The following is a 21638-nucleotide window of genomic DNA, read 5'->3' on the forward strand; positions in this document are numbered from 1 at the left end:
AACAAATATACAGTATTGTTCAAAATAATAGCAGTACAATGTGACTAACCAGAATAATCAAGGTTTTTAGTATATTTTTTATTGCTACGTGGCAAACAAGTTACCAGTAGGTTCAGTAGATTGTCAGAAAACAAACAAGACCCAGCATTCATGATATGCACACTCTTAAGGCTGTGCAATTGGGCAATTAGTTGAAAGGGGTGTGTTCAAAAAAATAGCAGTGTCTACCTTTGACTGTACAAACATTTTTTTTTTTTTTCTGGGATTTAGCAATCCTGTGAATCACTAAACTAATATTTAGTTGTATGACCACAGTTTTTTAAAACTGCCTGACATCTGGGTGGCATGGAGTCAACCAACTTGTGGCACCTCTCAGCTGTTATTCCACTCCATGATTCTTTAACAACATTCCACAATTCATTCACATTTCTTGGTTTTGCTTCAGAAACAGCATTTTTGCTATCACCCCACAAGTTCTCAACTGGATTAAGGTCTGGAGATTGGGCTGGCCACTCCATAACATTAATTTTGTTGGTTTGGAACCAAGACTTTGCCCGTTTACTAGTGTGTTTTGGGTCATTGTCTTGTTGAAACAACCATTTCAAGGGCATGTCCTCTTCAGCATAGGGCAACATGACCTCTTCAAGTATTTTAACATATGCAAACTGATCCATGATCCCTGGTATGCGATAAATAGGCCCAACACCATAGTAGGAGAAACATGCCCATATCATGATGCTTGCATCTCCATGCTTCACTGTCTTCACTGTGTACTGTGGCTTGAATTCAGAGTTTGGGGGTCGTCTCACAAACTGCCTGTGGCCCTTGGACCCAAAAAGAACAATTTTACTCTCATCAGTCCACAAAATGTTCCTCCATTTCTCTTTAGGCCAGTTGATGTGTTCTTTGGCAAATTGTAACCTCTTCTGCACATGCCTTTTTTTTAACAGAGGGACTTTGCGGGGGATTCTTGAAAATAGATTAGCTTCACACAGACGTCTTCTAACTGTCACAGTACTTACAGGTAACTCCAGACTGTCTTTGATCATCCTGGAGGTGATCATTGGCTGAGCCTTTGCCATTCTGGTTATTCTTCTATCCATTTTGATGGTTGTCTTCCGTTTTCTTCCACGTCTCTCTGGTTTTGCTCTCCATTTTAAGGCATTGGAGATCATTTTAGCTGAACAGCCTATCATTTTTTGCACCTCTTTATAGGTTTTCCCCTCTCTAATCAACTTTTTAATCAAAGTACGCTGTTCTTCTGAACAATGTCTTGAACGACCCATTTTCCTCAGCTTTCAAATGCATGTTCAACAAGTGTTGGCTTCATCCTTAAATAGGGGCCACCTGATTCACACCTGTTTCTTCACAAAATTGATGACCTCAGTGATTGAATGCCACACTGCTATTTTTTTGAACACACCCCTTTCAACTAATTCAACTAATTGCCCAATTGCACAGCCTTAAGAGCGTGCATATCATGAATGCTGGGTCTCATTTGTTTTCTGAAAATCTACTGAACCTACTGGTAACTTGTTTGCCACGTAGCAATAAAAAAATATACGAAAAACCTTGATTATTCTGGTTAGTCACATTGTACTGCTATTATTTTGAACAAAACTGTACATGTGCATCTTGAAAAGCAGTTGTAAAGTTTTTGTGCCATATAGTGGTTTAGATGAAAATAATATCAAAGGTGCCTTTTACCCTGAGGCACCTTTAGCCCCATTGTACACTACTTTTCCCTATACACTTTACACAAAGAAAGAAGCTCAAAGAGTGGTTCAAATATATATAATTTGAAACAGGATGGAACAGACAATGGTTCTACACATGGTCCTTGCTGCTCATTTCAGGGTACATTCCCCCGAACAACAGCTGTAACAGGAACGACGCACTAAATGAACTGTACCAGCACATCAGTGAGCAGCAGACAGCACACCCTGATGCTTCTCTCATCATAGCTGGGGATTGCAACCATGCTGACCTAAAGAGTGTGTTTCCAAAAATAGACCAACACATTAACTTTCCAACACGAGGCAATAACATTTTGGACTTTGTTTACACCACACAGAGGAGCTTACAAAGCCCTCCCCCTCCCCCACCTCGGAGCTTCAGACCACATCACTGTTATGCTAATGCCTGCATACACACCACTCATTAAAGTCGCCAAACCAGTTCAAAAACAGATTAAAGTGTGGCCAGAAGGATCATCAGAGGTTCTTCAAGACTGCTTCAACACAACTGACTGGGACATGTTTAAGCAGTCTGCCACATTCAATAACAACACTGACCTCCAGGAGTACTCAGAGACTGTCACAAGTGTATTGATGATGTAACGGTCACAAAAACCATCACTGTCCAGGCCAACCAGAAGCCGTGGATGACAGGGGAGGTCTACAGACTTCTGAAGACACGGAACGCTGCCTTCAGATTTGGAGATGAGGTGGGCCTGACAACAGCCAGGGCCAACCTGTCCCGCGGCATCAGAGAGGCTAAAAGACAGCACTCCAGGAGGATAGCTCATCAATTCAGCGACAGCAGAGACACTAGGAACCTGTGGCAGGGGATACAGACTATTTCGGACTACAAGCCCCCACCACGGACCTGTGACAACAACATCTCTCTGCTAAATGAGCTGAACACCCTTCTTCGCTCGCTTTGAGCAACAAAACACCACCACTGCACAGAAGACTTCACCTCCTCCCGGCAACCAGGTGATGAAGCTGACCCCAGACAGCGTGAGGAGATCCTTCAGCAGGATCAATGCACGCAAAGCTCCGGGTCCTGACAACATCCCTGGGCGTTTACTGAAAGACTGTGCAGCAGAAGTCACTGATGTCTTCACAGACATTTTCAACATATCACTGAGTCAGGCTGTTGTTCCCACATGCTTTAAAACTACCACCATCATCCCAGTCCTGAAGAAGCCATCTCCATCCTGCTTCAATGACTACCGTCCTGTTGCAATTACCCCCATCCTCATGAAGTGCTTTGAACGGCTAGTCATGCACCACATCAAGTCTGTCCTCCCCCCCTCCCTGGACACCTTCCAGTTTGCATATCGGTCCAACCGCTCGACCGATGATGCCATCTCCACTACCTTCCACTCAGCACTCACACATCTGGACAAAAAGGACTCATATGTCAGAATGCTGTTCATTGACTTCAGTTCAGCATTCAACACAATCATCCCTCAACAGCTCATTCACAAACTGATCCAGCTGGGGCTCAACACTTCGCTGTGCAACTGGCTGTTGGACTTTCTGACTGGAAGACCTCAGGCAGTATGGGTCGGCAGCAACACATCCAGCACCATCACTCTGAACACTGGGGCCCCCCAAGGATGTGTGCTGAGCCCCCTCCTCTTCACTCTGCTGACCCATGACTGCACACTGTCACACAGCTCCAACCTCTTCATTAAGTTTGCAGATGACATGACTGTGGTGGGTCTCATTAGCAACAAAGATGAGACAAACTACATGAGCGAGGTGAGCCGCCTGTCCGGGTGGTGCAGTGACAACAATCTCTCTGAACGTGGAGAAGACGAAGGAGATTGTTGTAGACTTCAGGAGAGCACACACTCAGCACGTTCCTCTGACGATCAGCGGTGCGACTGTGGAGAGAGTGAGCAGCACCAAGTTCCTGGGTGTGCACATCACAGAGGACCTCTCCTGGACTGAAAACACTGCAGCATTGGCCAAGAAATCAAATCAGCATCTTTACTTCCTCCGCAAACTGAGGAGAGCCAGAGCCCCACCCCCCATCAAGTACACCTTCTACAGAGGGACCATCGAGAGCCTCCTGACGAGCTGCATCACTGTGTGGTATGGCACCTGCAACGCGTCTTGCCGAAAGACTCTGCAACGCATAGTAAGATCAGCTGAGAAGATCATTGGTGTCTCTCTCCCCTCCCTCCAGGACATCTATGGAACCCGTCTCACCCGCAAAGCCCTCTGCATTGCAGGTGATCCCACCCTGCTGCCATCAGGGAGGAGACTGCGGAGTCTCCAGGCCAGGACCAGCAGACTGAAGAACAGCTTCATCCACCAGGCTGTCAGGAAGCTGAACTCGCTCCCGCACTTGCCCCCCCTCTTCTGCCCTAAGCACCACTGAACTATGAACCCCCGCCCCCCCAGATCCCTCACCCCCACTAATATACGATGACATGCACTCTATCTGCCTTTTGCCTTGCGCTGCTTTATTTAACTTGATTTTTTATTTTATTATGTCTTTCTTTTTAACATTCCCTTATTGTATACTTGTATCTACATTTTATATTTTGATCTAGATTTTTAGGCTTTAATGTTAATGTTATCTGTGTGCACCGGGGGTCTGAGAGTAACGCAATTTCGATTCTCTGTTTGTATGTACTGTACATGTGGAAGAATTGACAATAAAGCAGACTTGAACTTGAACTTGCTAGAGGGGCAAAGGGTGCTGACATTTCTATGGTCCCTGGACTTGGAAGGCTCCCTCCTTCCGAAATGCGTTTTCAAGGTGGCCCACAGCAACAACCTTCATTGGGCCCCAGATACCCCAGCTACAGCCCTGGTTCTATAAAACATTTGGAGGCCTTCATATTTACAGGGCCCAATGATAACAGGAGTGCAAGAGAGACCTCATAGACCTAAAGCCTTGTTCAAGAGGCGTTATATAGGCTAAGGCACACATATATTCAAGCGTAAATAAACATTTGTTTTCATTGTTTATGGTTGTTTTGTACAAAACTGCAACATTAAAGCCCAGGGCCCCTCTGGAATCTTGGTAGTCAATGGCCCCTGGGCACTGGCCCCATTGGCCTGGTCAGTAATCCATCCCCCTGCTGCTGATGTATTATTGCTTGAGCAGTTATATTTTATTGCTTTTATTTGTTTAAATTATTTCTATCATTTTGTGTAGGATGATGAAAAACAAAAATCATCATTGGTAGAGAGGATGATGAATGATTATGTTATTTATATTTACTCATTCAGCATGTTATGCTCTGATTGGATTGTTTCAGGAATTATTCTGACAATTTCATGTTTTGTTCCGCCATGAATGTGTTTGTATTAGTGGCTGCTATGAGTAAAAGATGTGTGATTTATGTGCACCCTTCATTTTATTTTCAATACAATAATTTTCAACGTAAATCTGGACTGTCTCATCCACAGCTTTGCCAGCATGATACATTTGTTTTTTCTCCAAGTCCTAAATTGTTTCACATAATCACAAATTCCTTTTGTCATCATTAATGTTTAAACAATTTCTTGTTTCCACATACACATAAACACAAGTTATAATAATTCTGTTATAATAAAGTTATAATAAAACCACCACCATAACACCTGTTAATATAGCAAATAAAAGAAAAGTAGACAGCAGTAGACAGCAGTATCATATTTTGAAGATATTAACATTAATAAATAAATGTTAATTTTTCGATAGTTTGGCTAAATTGTAATGTTTCTCTGCTGATGTTTGAATTCACATTAATGTTATACAAAAAAACGGTAACACTATATAATAACATTCTGTCATAAGTAATTTATAAATTATTAGTTAATGATAAACTAATTACTTACACAACATGACTATACTTTCATAAATGATAAGTAATAAGTTAACATTTTAGTAATGTTTTATTCATTTAATGGTGCGTTTTCATGTTAGGGTGAGCAGCATAAGTCATTATGTTATTAGTTAATGATGAATAATGAACAAATCATTTACAAAACATGACTATATGTTCATAAATTATTCATGAGTGGTATGCTAACGATTTACAAATGTGTTGTAAGTTATCTTAAAAAAAGTTGTAATCATGAAATAAATCAAACTGATCATTAGTAGATGGTTTATAAGCTATTAGTTAATACATTATCACTTATAAAACATTTAAGTATTTATGTCAAAATTGTTTTGTATAATTATCTCAATAAACAATTTTTAATCATGAACAAATGATGAATAAACTATTAGTAAATAATCAGTATATGATTTATTGGTGAATTTGTTAGCTGGTCCGTGTTCAAAAGCACAAAACATGCAGGTATGCTAAAGCATTATTTTTAAGAAGAGTAATTCATTTGTTTTGAAGTGGATACACATTTAGAAATGCCTTAGTCAGGTGATTCCAGTGAGTTGTGTTAAATCCTTTCACTCATCAGCACAGACCTGTGTTATGTGTGGAGTGTGTGGATCTAGTGATGAAGTGAACCTCTCAACCGCTTTTACCTTCCACTGAAGCTCACATCAGGGGCACAGAGTTAAGACTCCGTGTGTGTCAGAGAAGACAGCTGTCTGTACCCTCACCAATCAGTACTTAGTACACACTACAAAGTGTTCAACACATGTTATAGATGATGTTTAAACCCATGAATAAATAAATTACAAAGCTTTCTGCATCCCCTAACCTTAAGTGTAAACTGTTCATTAAATGTGTTACATATCACTTGTAGACCTTTCTTACCTGTTACAAATTATTTGTATATGTACTCAAGTAATTTATTTGCAGATCTTCCTGTTACATGATCTATCTCATTACATCATTTTACCCAAGCTTGAACTCTATTTAAAAAAATAAAATGAATCAACACTCTGTTTTGTTTCCCATGCAACAGCTGCTCACCCTAACATGAAAACGCACCATAAACATAGTCCATTATTTTGTGCATTTTATTCCAAGTCTTCGGAAGTAGTACGATACCACCATATGAGAAAAAGATTTGTTTTCAATAATATAATCATTATACATTAATAACAGTACATAGGTGCCACCTCATTCGTTAAACCTTTCCAAAATGGCGCTTCTACACAATGACACTGGTTTGCGGTAGTGACGTCAAACCTCGCTCCTTATTAGCTGTCACTTGTGATTTGCGACCACCATAGATTGTTTGCTACATGCCAAACTGTGTTGAATGAGATGCAGCGCGACTCTTTGAAGGATGGATATGCAGATCAGGAGAATGTTTGCAGTGATTAAACACTTTAATTTCATTCTGTAATTCACACCAAATTGTTTTGCTGTCAGAACACTGGTAATGTAGCACACACTAGAGCTGAAGATCTTTGCCCAAACCCGACGGGACCCAATGGGTTCGGTCGGGTAAGGGCTTAATTTATATCATCTTACACGGGCTCGGGCTCGTGCTCCGGTTTGCGAGGTAAACAAGCAGTCATGTGATGTGTTTCGATTAGCACGAGAAAGATGAAAAAATGGATGCTGAGTAGTTGAAACGGAGGCTTGCCTCTGGCGATTACGTTTTGGTTGCACCAGCAACTAAAGCAAAGTCTGAGTTGTGGAAAGTTTTGACCGTGTTATAATGAGAATAATGAGTGAATAATGACGCAGCATCAGTGAGCGCAGGAACACCCTGAAGACATCTACAGTGGATTCAATAATTCTCCTCCTCAAAAACATGTAGACCTAGCCTAACCTCTGTGAGTAAAGGTTTTTCAAATGATAACTAAATATTAATTGAGTCTTAGATGCTAGGGGTGCTCCGATCACGATCGGCCGATCATTATGCGCATCTCGTCAGTAAAGCCGGTTCTCTAATCAGCCGTTAATTGCATCAGGTGCGTGATTTCACATAGAGTAGCTGTTACTACACAGAGCCGTTGTTAATAGAGAAGATGCGCAAATCCACTTCATTTTCAGCGTTTTTTGGCACATCTTCTCAGTTAACAACGGCTCCGTGTAGTAACAGCTGCTCTATGTGAAATCACGCACCTGTTGCAGTTAACGGCTGATTTGAGAACCGGCTTTACTGACGAGATGCGCATTAACGATCGGCCGATCGTGATCGGAGCACTCCTATTAGATGCATAATGTGGACAGAGTATTTACATTAATGTTGGCATTATTCTTTTATTAAATGTCAGCTGCTAGTGGTAAAGCAGATCCGGCAGAGCCTTTATCTTAATTTCATTATTGCCAAATACCCATCTTAATTTAGAATTTATGTTAATTTTTTTTTTGTTCAAAAAAAGACTAGTTTTTATTGGTGCGTTGGTCTATTTATAGGCTAAATGAGTCTATGTCTATTTAGAGTGCTGAGATGTTACGATGTTACAGAGGACTTACGTTATTTCTGTATTCCAACTTTCAAGTGGCTTAGTCTACGTTAGTTATGAATAAATTATGTTAAAACATATATAAATCACTTATTCTTGACAAAAGGCTTAAGAGCTGTCTGTGTGCACGCATTTGAATAATGTCGGGCTGTAAATGGGTTCAGACTTTTAAAAAACTGCCAATCAAAATGTACTTGTAGGGCTCGGGCCGAAACCTGTCGGGCTCTGGTCCGGTCGGGCCTAATTTTCATGGCCCGATTACAGCTTTATTTATCTATTTGATTTTTTTTTTTAAATTTTATCTGTTCTTTATACTGCTTTTTGTAATGTTTTAAATATATTATTGTGACTAACGTACATTTATCTGCCTGTCACACTTTGTATATTGTCAAAATGGGTATGCTTAAGATTATAGGGTGGAGTAGGGAGCTTAAAATTATCCTTATTATACAGTAGTATATTAACTAAGATAACAGTCACTGTCAATATTTATATTGCATTTTTATTTTTGTGAAGTGGCTAAAAAGTTGTGTATAAAGAGTGAGTTTGAGGCTCAAAGATATCTATATAATAGTAAATATATTTCCACAACACAAGTCTGTGCTGATGTGTGAAAAGATTTAACACAACCCACTGGAATCACCTGACTAAGGCATTTGTAAATGCTAATCCACTTCAAAACAAATAAGTTACTCTTCTTAAAAATAGTGCTTTAGCATACCTGCATGTTTGTGCTTTTAAACACAGACCAGCTTCCAACTTCTTCAATAAATCATATACTGATCATTTACTAATGGTCTGTTCATCATTTGTTTATGATTAACAATTGTTTATTGAGATAATTATACAAAACAATTTTGACATAAATACTTCAATGATTTATAAGTGATAAATAATTTATAATCTAATAACTTATAAACCATCTACTAATGATAATTGTAATTTATTTCATGATTTGAACTTTTTTAAGATAACTTTCAACACATTTGTAAATCGTTAGCATACCACTCATTAATAATTTATGAACATATAGTCATGTTTTGTAAATGATTCGTTCATCATTAACTAATAACTTATAAGTGACTTATAACTAAATTAATAAATCATTACTAAAATGTTAACTTACCACTTATTAATCATTTATGAAAGTAAAGTCACATTTTGTAAATGATTAGTTCATCATTAACTAATAATTTATAAATAACTTATAACAGAACGTTATTATAAAGTGTTACCAAAAAACCTGACTGATGTTGATTAACAATAATTTACCTGCATTCTTGATCTTCTTGATCACCCATACTAACAAATAATGATAAATACTCATACTCTGTCTTTGAGAATGGTATCTATACACAAAACCATGATAAATTGATGATAAATTTATTTTGGCAGATTTGCAAATGTATTGATAGCAGTAGATCAGCTAAATCAAAAGCATAGAGGGACAACATTAAAAAAAATAAATCGAAGTTCATCATTTTTAGAAGCCATGTGATATTTTGAGGCTTAAATGTTCATTCTGAACAATCTCTACAATAGTCGTCAGTATCCAGCGGAATATGGCCACCTTTCCTGGGGTCAGATTCAGCACATATTTTCTCCCCCTGCCGTACAACAGCCTGGACCTTTCCTAAGAAAACTGGAGGCCTCTCATTTACATTGGGATTTCCTGTTGAGTCCACGTCAACTATGTTGTAATACTTCTTTAGGTGTTTTTTTATATCCTGCATTCACAAACACAACAAAGAGAAAACTGCAATAGTTACCACTTTGCTGACTTTGTGAACCTTTTATAAACTGTTGTTGCTGAATGCACAAATTTTACCTCCTCAAAATGATCTTCAACAAATGTTTTATCAGGGTTTAACTGACTGTGAACTCTGGGTTCTTTAATAGCTTTCTGCAGGTTGTAACCAAAGAACAGGTAGTTCAGGATCACCTGAGATGAAGGAGATAAAATAGAGGTCATTTTATTTGTTTATCATATCATTTAAAAACAAATACTTAAGATCATGTGCTTCAAGATTTTTTTTTTAAGTATGCCTATTAAGAGTAAACATGTAAATGTATTGATTGAGGTATTTTGTTATGTGATTTAATCTTGTTGTGTAAAAACTTTGCTATACTTGTTTCTGTTGAGTTATTTTGTTACCTGAACAGTTGCTGAGGTGATTATTCGCCCACCTGAAGCTCCAACCACCATTTTGACTTGTTCGTTTTTTGGCTTGCCCTTATCCAAGATAATTGTGGGAGACATTGATGAAGGTGGTTTTCTACCTTATAAATAAATAAAAGGAGTACATCTTTAATTTGCAAATATTCATTTTAGTTGTAATTTAATACTGTGTGTAATACTCAAGGCATGAGAGTGTTTACCTGGTTTGATCAAGTGAGCATATCTGAAATCACACAGTTGGTCATTAAATATAATGCCTGTTGATTGAGAAATCACCTTAGAACCAAAACTGAACACAAGAAACAAATATACATTAGATGTTTTTAAATTAGAAGAGGTGGCCTCAATCTTTTGTTAAATAGAAAGGAAAGGAATAAAAATATCATGATTTTTTTTTTTATAGCAGTTTAATGTATAATTGCTAATGTACTGAAGGGACAACACCCACTATCTGTTTTGAAACCACTTGATTGTGGTAGATGTTACATCTCCTATAGTACTTCTGTAGATGAGGGCTGACAGACTAAACATGTTAGAGTATGTTCACTCAAATATGAAAGAAAACATAAACAAGTATACAATATTTATCTCGTTATCTTTCTCTTACTGTCTATTGATGCTGCTGGTAACTGCCACTGCACTCCCATCATCTGCGATGACTGACAGGTGAGATGTGCCAGCGTCCTTACACAAAATATGTTCCTCTTTGTTGCTTAATTGTTTGTTGGTGTCATCTTTCATTGGGTTCCTGATGAAGGCTGCTGCATAGTCATCTGAGATCATGTTTTGGACAAACTATGAAGCAAGATTTACAAGGTGCATAAATTACTTTAATTTGAAAAAAAAAAAAAGCAGTGAGAATGACTGGTTCTTGAAAATGGGGCAATATTACTCCTGTTATGTGGTCTTTACATGCGCTGCCAATCCATTAATTTTAAGATTTTCTTGCTCGTTTTTAAATCTTTACATTTTATGGTACCTCTCGATCTTTTAGATTTGTTATAGTTATATTCAGCATCAAGATCCTGACTGTCTCGAGGTCTAGGTATACATTTTAGGGTTATTTTTCTGTGTTGTCTCCAAAGCTATGGAACAATCTGCATTTGCATATTAGAACTGCCTCCCCATTGGTATCTTTTAAAATCACTATTAAAAACTAACCTTTTTCTGTCTGACCCTGCTCATTGATATGCTAATACCTTGTTGATTTTATGTGAGTAATTAGATATCGGTGTGTTTTGTGAGTTTGCATATGTCTACACACACATTGTACAGAACATCAGGTATCTGTTGTTTTTAATTGAGCATTATAAATAAACTGCCTTGCCTCGCTTGCTAATTTGCTCACAGGTTAAGATCTGGTTAAGACAATTCTAAATATCTGTACTGGAGATGTGGGTAGGCTTAAAGGAATACTTCACCCAAAATGTAAAATGGAATTATTATTTAGTCACGTTTTCTCTGTGATTTGAGATTTAATGGCAACTTGTATATCTAAATATTTTTTATCTATCTAAATATAGTTTGTTTGTGTCCCGTGGACAAAAAATCATACAGGTTTAGAACTACGTAATGTAATGTAATGTAATAACAACAAAAGTGTTATTTTTGAGTGAACTAATCATTTAAAGCCACAATAAACTGAAAGTATCTTGTACAAGCTTAAAGAATTGGTAAGTACAAATGTGTACTTACAGCATTGACATGATCAGGATGCTGCTCTATCAATTCACCCTCCACCTGAGATGCGAAGCGGAATGTCTCTATAATGCGGTGATAGGTCAATATCTTGTTCCCGTCTGTGGACATATTGCTGCTTGACATGCCATAACCTGAAATTAAATGCTTATTACATGCTTCTAAAAAAATTTTATGACTTTTCTTAACAGTGCACAGTGTGACATCATCCCACTCAGATTCTGGGATAACTGTTTCTGGGCAATAGTATAGCAGCATTATCAACACACTCAAATGCAAACTTATTTGCAACTATTAAGCTTCTGATGCTGACGGTTTTAGTCAATGAATTAATAATTAAGCTGTACATTTCTGTTTTGTGTAAATTCAATGGGAATTGGAATTTTTTTTTTTTTGAAAAAGTATTTTTAACTCATTAAAACCAGCAAATTGTCCCCACTAGTTGGTTGTCATAATATTTCACTATATAGGTGAGGATATTTGGCCCTCACAAGTAGCTATTTTTAATAAACAAGTACACACTGACCATTGAGTATCTTGAGCATCAAAGCGAGCAAAGGTCCACCGAATGGAGCACCAGGGACAAAGTACATGTATTTCCCCACAGTAAAGTTTAATGCAGATTCATTCAGTGCTGGCTCATAATCCTTTAGGTCTTGATGTGTTATATTTCCTCCTGTTAAACAAAGGTTCATATTTGGTAACATAAGGCCAGCAGAGTTTCAGGTATGAAAAGTTTTAACATTTTAGCATGAAATAACCTTCAGCCTTGATATCATCCACTATAGTCTGAGTCAATGACCCACTGTAAAAAATATTTGCTCCTTCTTCTGCTATCCTACAGTAGGTGGCAGCTAGTTTGGGAAATCTTATAGTATCATTTTCCCTCAGGGTGGTATTGTTTGGGTGGCAAAATACATCACTTAAGAGAGAGAGAGAAGAGGAGAAGTAAAATGAGTATCACATAACAGTGTCGGAACAACAGCCTTCCGGCATTTGCCATGTTCATCTCTGGCCAAGACAGCTGCCACTGACAAAGTGTGTGCATAAGTTAGTTAAATTTAAATTTTCTTACCACAAAGATTTTTTCCCCAGAATTGTATTCTTATTCTTTTGAATGGCTTTGGCCAAAGCACTATCAATCTTAAAGCCATCAAATGCCAGCTTTATACTGGGCTCAAACAGCTCCTTCCATTTCAGTCTCCCGTGTCTTTTGTGTGCCAGCTCATAACCACGCAGTTCTCCTGGTACAGCTATGAGTAATCCTGTCAAACATTACATAAAATAGAGGAATGATCAAGTTATTCAAGAGCCAAAATGGCAATAAACATCAAATGGATTCACTTTGCAATGATAAATTACAAAAGCTTTTGTTCAGACTAAGTTGCTTACTGAATCTGTGCTGTAAGCCTGGATTTGGTGATATGGAGGTTTACAGTAGTTTACCTGGTTTTGACTCGTTCTCAATCATGTTATTTGAAGCACTCATTGGAGCAGTTTCTCTGGCATCAATGGTCTCCACCCTTCCTGGAAGATTATGGAACTTTTATATTAAATTGAATTTAACATAATATATGTGATAATGAAGTGTTCATTCGTAGGTTCTGGACCAACATTTACCGGTGCATCACAATAAATTAGAATGTCGTGGAAAGTTCATTTATTTCAATAAGACAACTCAAATTGTGAAAATTGTGTATTAAATAAATTAAATGCACCCTAAAGTAGTTTAAGTCTTTGGTTCTTTTAATTGTGATGATTTTGGCTCACATTTAATAAAAACTCATCGATTTGAGATCTCAAATTAGAATATGGTGACATGCCAATCAGCTAATCAACTCAAAACACCTGCAAAGGTTTCCTAAGCCGTCAAAATGGTCTCTCAGTAGGGCTGCAACTAACGATTATTTTGATAATCGATTAATCTGTCGATTATTTTTACGATTAATCGATTAATTGGTTTATGTACTTATATTTTTTCCCCAAGTAAATTATTAATAAAGGGTCTTTATCATTCAGCATAGATTTTTAAGAGATTTTAACCATTTTGCAATATACCTGGAGTTGTTTTATTATGTGTTAGTAATCCTTTGTTGGACTCTTCTGCAATCAAAACACTGACCGACCCATACGTACTCTAGCAAATTTCACAAGGATATTTCAAATAATGTTTTCACCATGGCAGTCCTTAGGGCTCCTAAAGTAGTTTAACATCCTGAACAAAGCTTAAGGAATCTTTCAGAAAATATTTTCACGAAGAATAAGAATAAAACAGAATAAAATTGCAGTACATTGCATTTTATTATTTACTGGGGAAAACAGCTTTATAGCTTATGCTGTGAAATTGTAAACAATCCTTCGAAAAAGTGCCAATGGCATGAAACCTGAATGGAACTCACAATTTAAAGTAAAATCCATCAGAAGGTTGTCCAGAAAAAAAAAATTGGACAAAAAAACCTGCTGTGTGAAAAAGAGCACTGAATACTTAAGAAAAAAAGTGCATTTCAAATATCTTTAAACATTTACCTCTCTCATTCAGACATAATTAGGCTGCACGACTGAATTATGAACTGCTAAACGACAAACTAATCACAGAACATGTTTGTAAAGCTTTAAATGTAAACTGTTAAAAAAGAATGTTATCAGCTTTATGACTAATTAGTTGCAAACAACATTGTACTGGAGAATCTGCACAAATAAAAGTCTTAGGGTTCACATATCGCGCCTAAAAACACTTGGAAAACGCTAGGCGCACTGCTTTCTCCTTCTTTCCAAAGCACTCAGGCAGTTGCGACCCTGAGGTTTCTGCCTTTGCTAAGCAACCATGACGTGCTCTCTCCATGAAGACGCAGAAATTTCAGCAAAGGATAAATGAATTTGCAGCTCTAAAAATCACTTGCAGTAACTCTGCTACTAAATTTATTTCAAAATGGCAATCCATATAAAACCATGATCAGCTGTTCCTTCATCTTGGCTGCGCTTTCAACATTGTTACGGGAAAGGATGAAGCTGATTGGTTAGTTCTTGTCACATGACCCACGGTGCACTTGTGGCATTCTGAAAAGTTGAAATGTTTTTAACTCGATGCGGTGCGGACGCATCTGGAAAAACACATACTGCGTGCCTACATTGGAAATAAAGAACTTGAGCGCACAAAAGACGCGATATGTGAACGGCCCCTTAAACAGTTCAGTAGTGCAGAGTTTACAGGTTACTCTTCTTTTTTGAAGGCTCAAAGTAAAGTACTCCCACATCCCGCTGAATGCTGCAGAGACACTGTTCGGGAAGCACGTGACATAAAACGAGGCCAGCTATTGGCTATTCGCTACTTCTCCTGCTGTACTGGCTGAGTAAAACCTGCGGTGGCTCATTACTGCCACACTTTGGTCACCGCAGATTTGAAATATGCACGAAATGAGCCACTTACGGCAAATAAAAGTTATTTAGCAACTAATCGATGACTAAATTAGTTGACAACTAATTTAATAATCAATTTTAATTGATTAAATCGATTCATTGTTCCAGCTCTATCTCTCAGTTTGATTCACTAGGCTACACAATCATGGGGAAGACAGCTGATCTGACAGTTGTCCCGAAGACAACCATTGACACCCTTCACAACGAGGGTAAGCCACAGAAATTAATTGCCAAAGAAGCTGGCTGTTCACAGAGTGCTGCATCCAAGCATGTTAACAGAAAGTGAGTGGAAGGAAAAAGTGTGAAATAAAAAGATGAACAACCAACTGAGAGAACCGCATCCTTATGAGGATTGTCAATCAAAATTGATTTAAGTATTTGAGTGAACTTCACAAGGAATGGACTGAGACTGGGGTCAAGACATCAAGAGCCACCACACACAGACATGTCGAGAAATTTGGCTACAATTGTCGTATTCCTCTTGTTAAGCCACTCCTGAACCACAGACAACATCAGAGGCGTCTTACCTAGGCTAAGGAGAAGAGGAACTCTACTGTTACCCAGTGGTCAAAAGTCCTCTTTTCAGATGAGAGCAAGTTTTGTATTTCATTTGGAAATCAAGTTCCTAGAGTCTGGAGGAAGGCTGGAGAAGCTCATAGCCCAAGTTTCTTGAAGTCCAGTGTTAAGTTTCCACAGTCTGTGATGATTTGGGGTGCAATGTCATCTGCTTCTGTTGGTCCATTGTGTTTTTTGAAAACCAAAGTCACTGCACCAGTTTACCAATAAATATTGGAGCACTTAATGCTTCCTTCTGCTGTCCAACTTTTTGAAGATGCTGATTTCATTTTCCATCAGGATTTAGCCCCTGCCCACACTGCCCAAAGAACCAAAAGTTGGTTAAATGACCATGGTGTTGGTGTGCTTGACTGGCCAGCAAACTCACCAGACCTGAAACCCATAGATAATCTATTGTCAAGAGCAAAATAAGAAATAAGAGACAGAAAAATGTAGATGAGCTGAAGGCAACTGTCAAAGAAACCTGGGCTTCCAGACTACCTCAGGTGTGCCACTAACTGATCACATCCATGCCACGCCGAATTGAGGCAGTAATTAAAGCAAAAGGAGCCCCTACCAAGTATTGAGTACATGTACAGTAAATAAACATACTTTCCAGAAGGACAGCAATTCACAAAAAAATTGGTCTTCTGGAGTATTCTAATTTGTTGTGATAGTGAATTGGTGGGTTTTTGTTAAATGTGAGCCAAAATCATCACAACTAAAAGAACCAAACACTTAAACTACTTCAGTCTGTGTGCATTGAATTTATTTAATACAAGAGTTTCACAATTTGAGTTGAATTACTGAAATAAATGAACTTATCCACAACATTCTAATTTATATATACCTTTAAAACACATTACAAACTTCAGTGAAATTAATGGACTGGTCAGACACAGAATTATTTGTTGTATTTTTAAAAACAAACTGTGTATAAAGTGGTGCCTGCAACCCCCGAAGGTGGGGTTAATGACTCACACATTGGTGTACACTAGGGCTGCAAAATAAATTAAAATTTTCACTAAATTACCCTTTGTCACAGTGTCTGGGTTGTGTTCCCTGGGGTTCCACTAGATGCCCTCCTTTCTCACGGTGTCTGTCACCTTATCACTTCCTGTTCCCTTATTTGGTCACCTTCCTCCTTGTTGTGTAATTGATTGTTCCCCACCTGTCTCCTGTTCCCTCATTATCCTTCTGTGTATTTATACCCTGTCTGTTTTAGTCTGTGTTACGGAGTCCTTGTTTAATGTCAGAGTATTATTCATGTCCGCCAATTCTTGCCTTGCCTTGCCTTGCCTTGTGTTCATGTCTTGTTTATGTGGATTGATGTGTTGGTTTTGACCCTGCCTGGACTGTTCACCCTTTTGGATTATCCCTTAATAAACGACTTACCTGCAATTGGTTCCCTCTCGGTGTTTTCCATAACACCGATCGTGACAGAAGGACTCCGTCACTGCAAGAGCCAGCGGTATGTCGACTTATGTCTCCTCCCCAGCCACAGTGGAATGGATTTGAAGGAACTCGCCCGGTGGTTTTCCGGGGAACCAGAGGAGGTCACCGAGGAGGGAGTGGTCGAGAGGATACTCAGAACCGCTCTCAACCAGGGCCGCCCTTCGACCCGGGGCTCGTGTGGGATGGATTAGAGCCACCGTCTCACCATGGCGGACGGAGAGGAGAGAGGAAGCACACGTCTGCCGAGGCAGGATGGATGCCAAGACAGCACCACAACACAAGGCGATCACCAGTCCAGCGCCACGGGGCAAGATGGCTGCCAGCTCAGCGCCAACGCCCAGGATGGCCGTTAACATGTTCTTGGATTACTTTTCCACATTGTCAAGGATCTTCGAGATTCCCAAGACTGTTCACGTCACAACTGCTGAGCCAGCGCCACAGTCCAAGATCGTCGCCAGCCCAGCACTACAGCACAAAATGGCCGCTAACCCGGCGCCAAGGCCCAAGATGGCCGCTCGTCCAGAGTCATGGCCCAAGATGGCCGCCAATCCAGCGCCACAGCACAAGATGGCCGACTCAACGCCTGAGTCTCCAGACAAGGTGCCACCGACTTGCCATCATAGAGGGCGGAGGAGGAGGAGACAGGGGTCTACCGTTCCTCAAAGCCCGGAGGACGTTCCCGAGCGGGCCGCTGCCGTCCAGGAGGACGTGCCTGAGCAGGCCGCTGCCATTCCCGAGGCGGTGCCCGATGCTGTTCCGGAGGCCGAGGCGGTGCCCGATGCTGTTCCGGAGGCAGTGCCCGAAGCCGAAGTGCCTCACGTCTCCACAGGCAGTGCAGAGTCGAGTTAGGTTCCAGTTGACCCTCCAGAGTCGAGTCAGGTGCCAGTTGACCCTCCGGAGTCAAGTCAGGTGCCAATTGACCCTCCGGAGTCGAGTCAGGTGCCAGTTGACCCTCCGGAGTCGAGTCAGGTTCCGGTGAACTCTCCGGAGTCGAGTCAGGTTCCGGTGGACTCTCCGGAGTCGAGTCAGGTTCCGGTGGACTCTCCGGAGTCGAGTCAGGTTCCGGTGGACTCTCCAGAGTCAGGGCTAGTCACCGCTGACCTTTCAGATTCAAGTCAAGTCACGTCACCGATGATCTTCAAGGACTGAGTCAAATCACGGGGGATTTTCTAGGACTGAGTCAAATCACGGGGGATCTTCTAGGACTGAGTCAAGTCACTGGTGATCTTCAGGAACAAAGGCAAGTCACCAGTGGTCCTCATGTACAAGTGCAAGTCACAGATGGTCTTCATGAACAAATGCCAGTCACCAATAATCTTCACGAGCAGAGTCAGGCCAGCACCGATCTTCTGGAGCCCAGTAAAGACACCAGGGGATTACCAGAGTTTCATAGTCCCATTGGTCTGGCCGCACGTAGGTCAGCTCCGCCTTGGGGGGGCTCTCGTCCTGACCACATGGCTGTGGTGGTCTTCTGCTTCGACCTGGGGGGCTCTCGCCCTGACCACACGGTTGTGGTGGTCTTCTGCTCCGCCCTGGTGGACTCCGGCCTCGACCACAAGGATGTGGTGGTCTTCTGCTCCACCCTGGAGGGCTCTGGCTTTGTCCACATGGCTGTGGTGGTCTTCTGCTCCGCCCTGGGGGGCTTCTGTCCTGACCCCACGGCTGTGGTGGTCTTCTGCTCTGCCCTGGGGGGCTTCCGTCCTGACCACACGGTGGTGGTGGTCTTCTGCTCCGCCCTGGGGGGCTTCCGTCCTGACCACACGGTGGTGGTGGTCTTCTGCTCCGCCCTGGTGGGCGCCACATGATGTCCTTCATGGACTTCTGTTTTGTGTTTTTGGTTTCCGTTATGTTTCTGTCTGTTCCCCTCAGTCAGTCTGGCCCTCCGTCCCTCCCCCTGAAACTCCTCCGGTCCTCCTCCCTCCTGGTCTCCCTGTTTTGTGTTTACACTTCTGGTGTCGGTTCCCCATGTTTTTCTTTTCCGGCCCTCCGTCCCTCCCCCTGAGCCTCCACCTGTCCGCCTCCCTCCTGGTCTCTGTGTTGTGTCTTGTCGTGGAGCGTCTGGGAGCCGCTCCGTAGAGGGGGGGTATTGTCACAGTGTCTGGGTTGTGTTCCCTGGGGTTCCACTAGATGTCCTCCTTTCTCACGGTGTCTCTCACCTTATCAATTCCTGTTCCCTTATTTGGTCAACTTCCTCCTTGTTGTGTAATTGATTTTTCCCCACCTGTCTCCTGTTCCCTCATTATCCTTCTGTGTATTTATACCCTGTCTGTTTTAGTCTGTGTTACGGAGTCCTTGTTTAATGTCAGAGTATTATTCATGTCCGTCAATTCTTATCTCCAGTCCTGTGGACCTCTTAATCTGCACAGTTTGGGACCAGTTTATTAACAGCTTGTGCCAGCGTAAGAAATCTTTTGGTGTTAAAACAGAACTGTCAGATTTACTGAAGACATGCAGTGAAGAATTAGTGCTGAAAGGCTTAGACACAGTTATGTTTGTGCCTGACCTTATTGAAATTGAATTTGAAGGAGTTTCCTTTTCAGACACAAAATTTTGGGAGTAGTGTGTTAAAATTAATCATGCAACACAGTTTATTAATGTTTTCCATCGTCAAATTACTGGTATTTGTGCCCCCCAACTTTTAAACTATTCTGCACTTGAAAAGGCTGCAATTGTTATTGCTAGGATTAGGCACCGCAGAGAACAGAGAGTTCATGGTAGCAGGGAGATAATTTTTTTCCACATATGTAAGAACATTATCCGAACATATAGTTTGCCAAGCCATGTTATTTTTTATTTACTTCAGGAAATATACATGTTTGTCAGTTTACATGTAACATGTTTACATGTAGCTGCGCTTGGGTTGTAATTAGATCACCGGCTCCTGATAATCATCGGCTCTGCTTATTTGTGATTTTTGTGCTCTGCTAATTAGTGCTGTGCTTGGTATATTGCGTTGGTTGATATGTACTGTAATGAGATGTTGCATCTGTGTTCATTAATTGCGTGTTGTCAGAAAATCACCTGCAGAAATTTACACTCCCATCTGTCCTGTTTTTGCGCTTTTGTGCTCATTTGCCTTTAGTAAATCTGGCCCTATGTGTGTCTTTGTAGTTTAACACACCTGATTCAGATGATCAGCTCATTTGGATGATCTGATCCGAGTGTGTCAGATAAGAGAAACATAAAAAACATGTAAAAAGAGGGTGAGACCCCAGGACTGGAATTGAAAATCACTTATTTTTAATCATTAAAATGATAACTTGATAACAATGGCCCAAACCCTAACATCAACCTTCATTTAATAAAATCTGATTGATTGATTAATATAAATGTTGCACATTCACTCTTTTTTAGATTCTGTTTGCTCACATTCTCATTTTAATGGACTTCTCTTTAGTCACCTCTTTCTTTGTTCTAGTTTCTTGCCACTAATTTGTCTTCATGATTATTCATTTTACAATAAGAGATGTCTGGATTTATTGCATTATCTCTGTGTATTCAACTTCACATATGTTGTCATTTGTCAGTTCTTGGCAATGTGTAAGTGAAGTTTAATTTTGATTGATTTTCTTTCAGTCTCTAAAAGCTCTTGTACCTGTTGATGCATTGTATATGGTGAAAACTACTCCCCCACCGATGCCCATGCTGTGGGGATTCACCACACTTACACACAGCAGAGCAGCAATAGCAGCATCAACTGCTGAACCTTTACGTTTCAACATGTCCCTGCAAAGAGAAAAAAATCTGTGTAAATTCACATGAACAATAATGACTCCATAATGCTGACAGCAAGACAGACTCTAGAATCTCAGAATTAGAAATGCTTTGGAATCATACCTCCCGATCTCAGAGCAAATTTCAGAACCTGCTGCCACTAGTCCTTTTTCATACTTAACATCAGGTGTCACAGTGGGCATCTTAGATGTCTTAATGAGTATCACTAGTAAAACAGTAGCAATCACACAGGCGAAGAACAGATATCTGAAAGCAAAGCACCAGAATGCTGTTTAAGATATTTGATTACACATACAAAATTCCAATATTCTCGGATTTTATTTCTTTTGTAGGCATGTGATTTGCTGTTAGTTAATCCTGTTATCATGGGACATACTACCAGTGATGGGAATAACGGCGTTATAAATAACGGCGTTACTAACAGCATTACTTTTTCCAGTAACGAGTAATCTAATTGATTACTCTTCTCATCTTAATAACGCCGTTACCGTTACTGCCAAAAAATGCGGCGCGTTACTATAACTGATGATGAAGC

At 40.2% G+C, this 21638-nt stretch overlaps 1 protein-coding gene across 1 annotated transcript; it reads right to left on the reverse strand.

The window, feature by feature from the left end:
• Positions 1-9460: 9460 nt before the first annotated feature.
• On the reverse strand, positions 9461-21319 carry LOC113073155 (glutathione hydrolase 1 proenzyme-like). Its single transcript, XM_026246024.1, has 12 exons — positions 21206-21319; positions 20964-21094; positions 13388-13468; positions 13017-13206; positions 12703-12863; positions 12468-12617; positions 11939-12075; positions 10851-11038; positions 10444-10532; positions 10220-10344; positions 9893-10006; positions 9461-9791 (listed from the first exon to the last, which is right to left on the reverse strand). The coding sequence occupies exons 1-12, from the start codon at positions 21283-21285 to the stop codon at positions 9582-9584; spliced, it is 1656 nt and encodes a 551-aa protein (XP_026101809.1). The 5' UTR covers positions 21286-21319; the 3' UTR covers positions 9461-9581.
• Positions 21320-21638: the final 319 nt, after the last annotated feature.

This window comes from Carassius auratus, unplaced genomic scaffold (genome assembly GCF_003368295.1).
Source record: "Carassius auratus strain Wakin unplaced genomic scaffold, ASM336829v1 scaf_tig00011483, whole genome shotgun sequence".
NCBI lineage: Eukaryota > Metazoa > Chordata > Actinopteri > Cypriniformes > Cyprinidae > Carassius > Carassius auratus.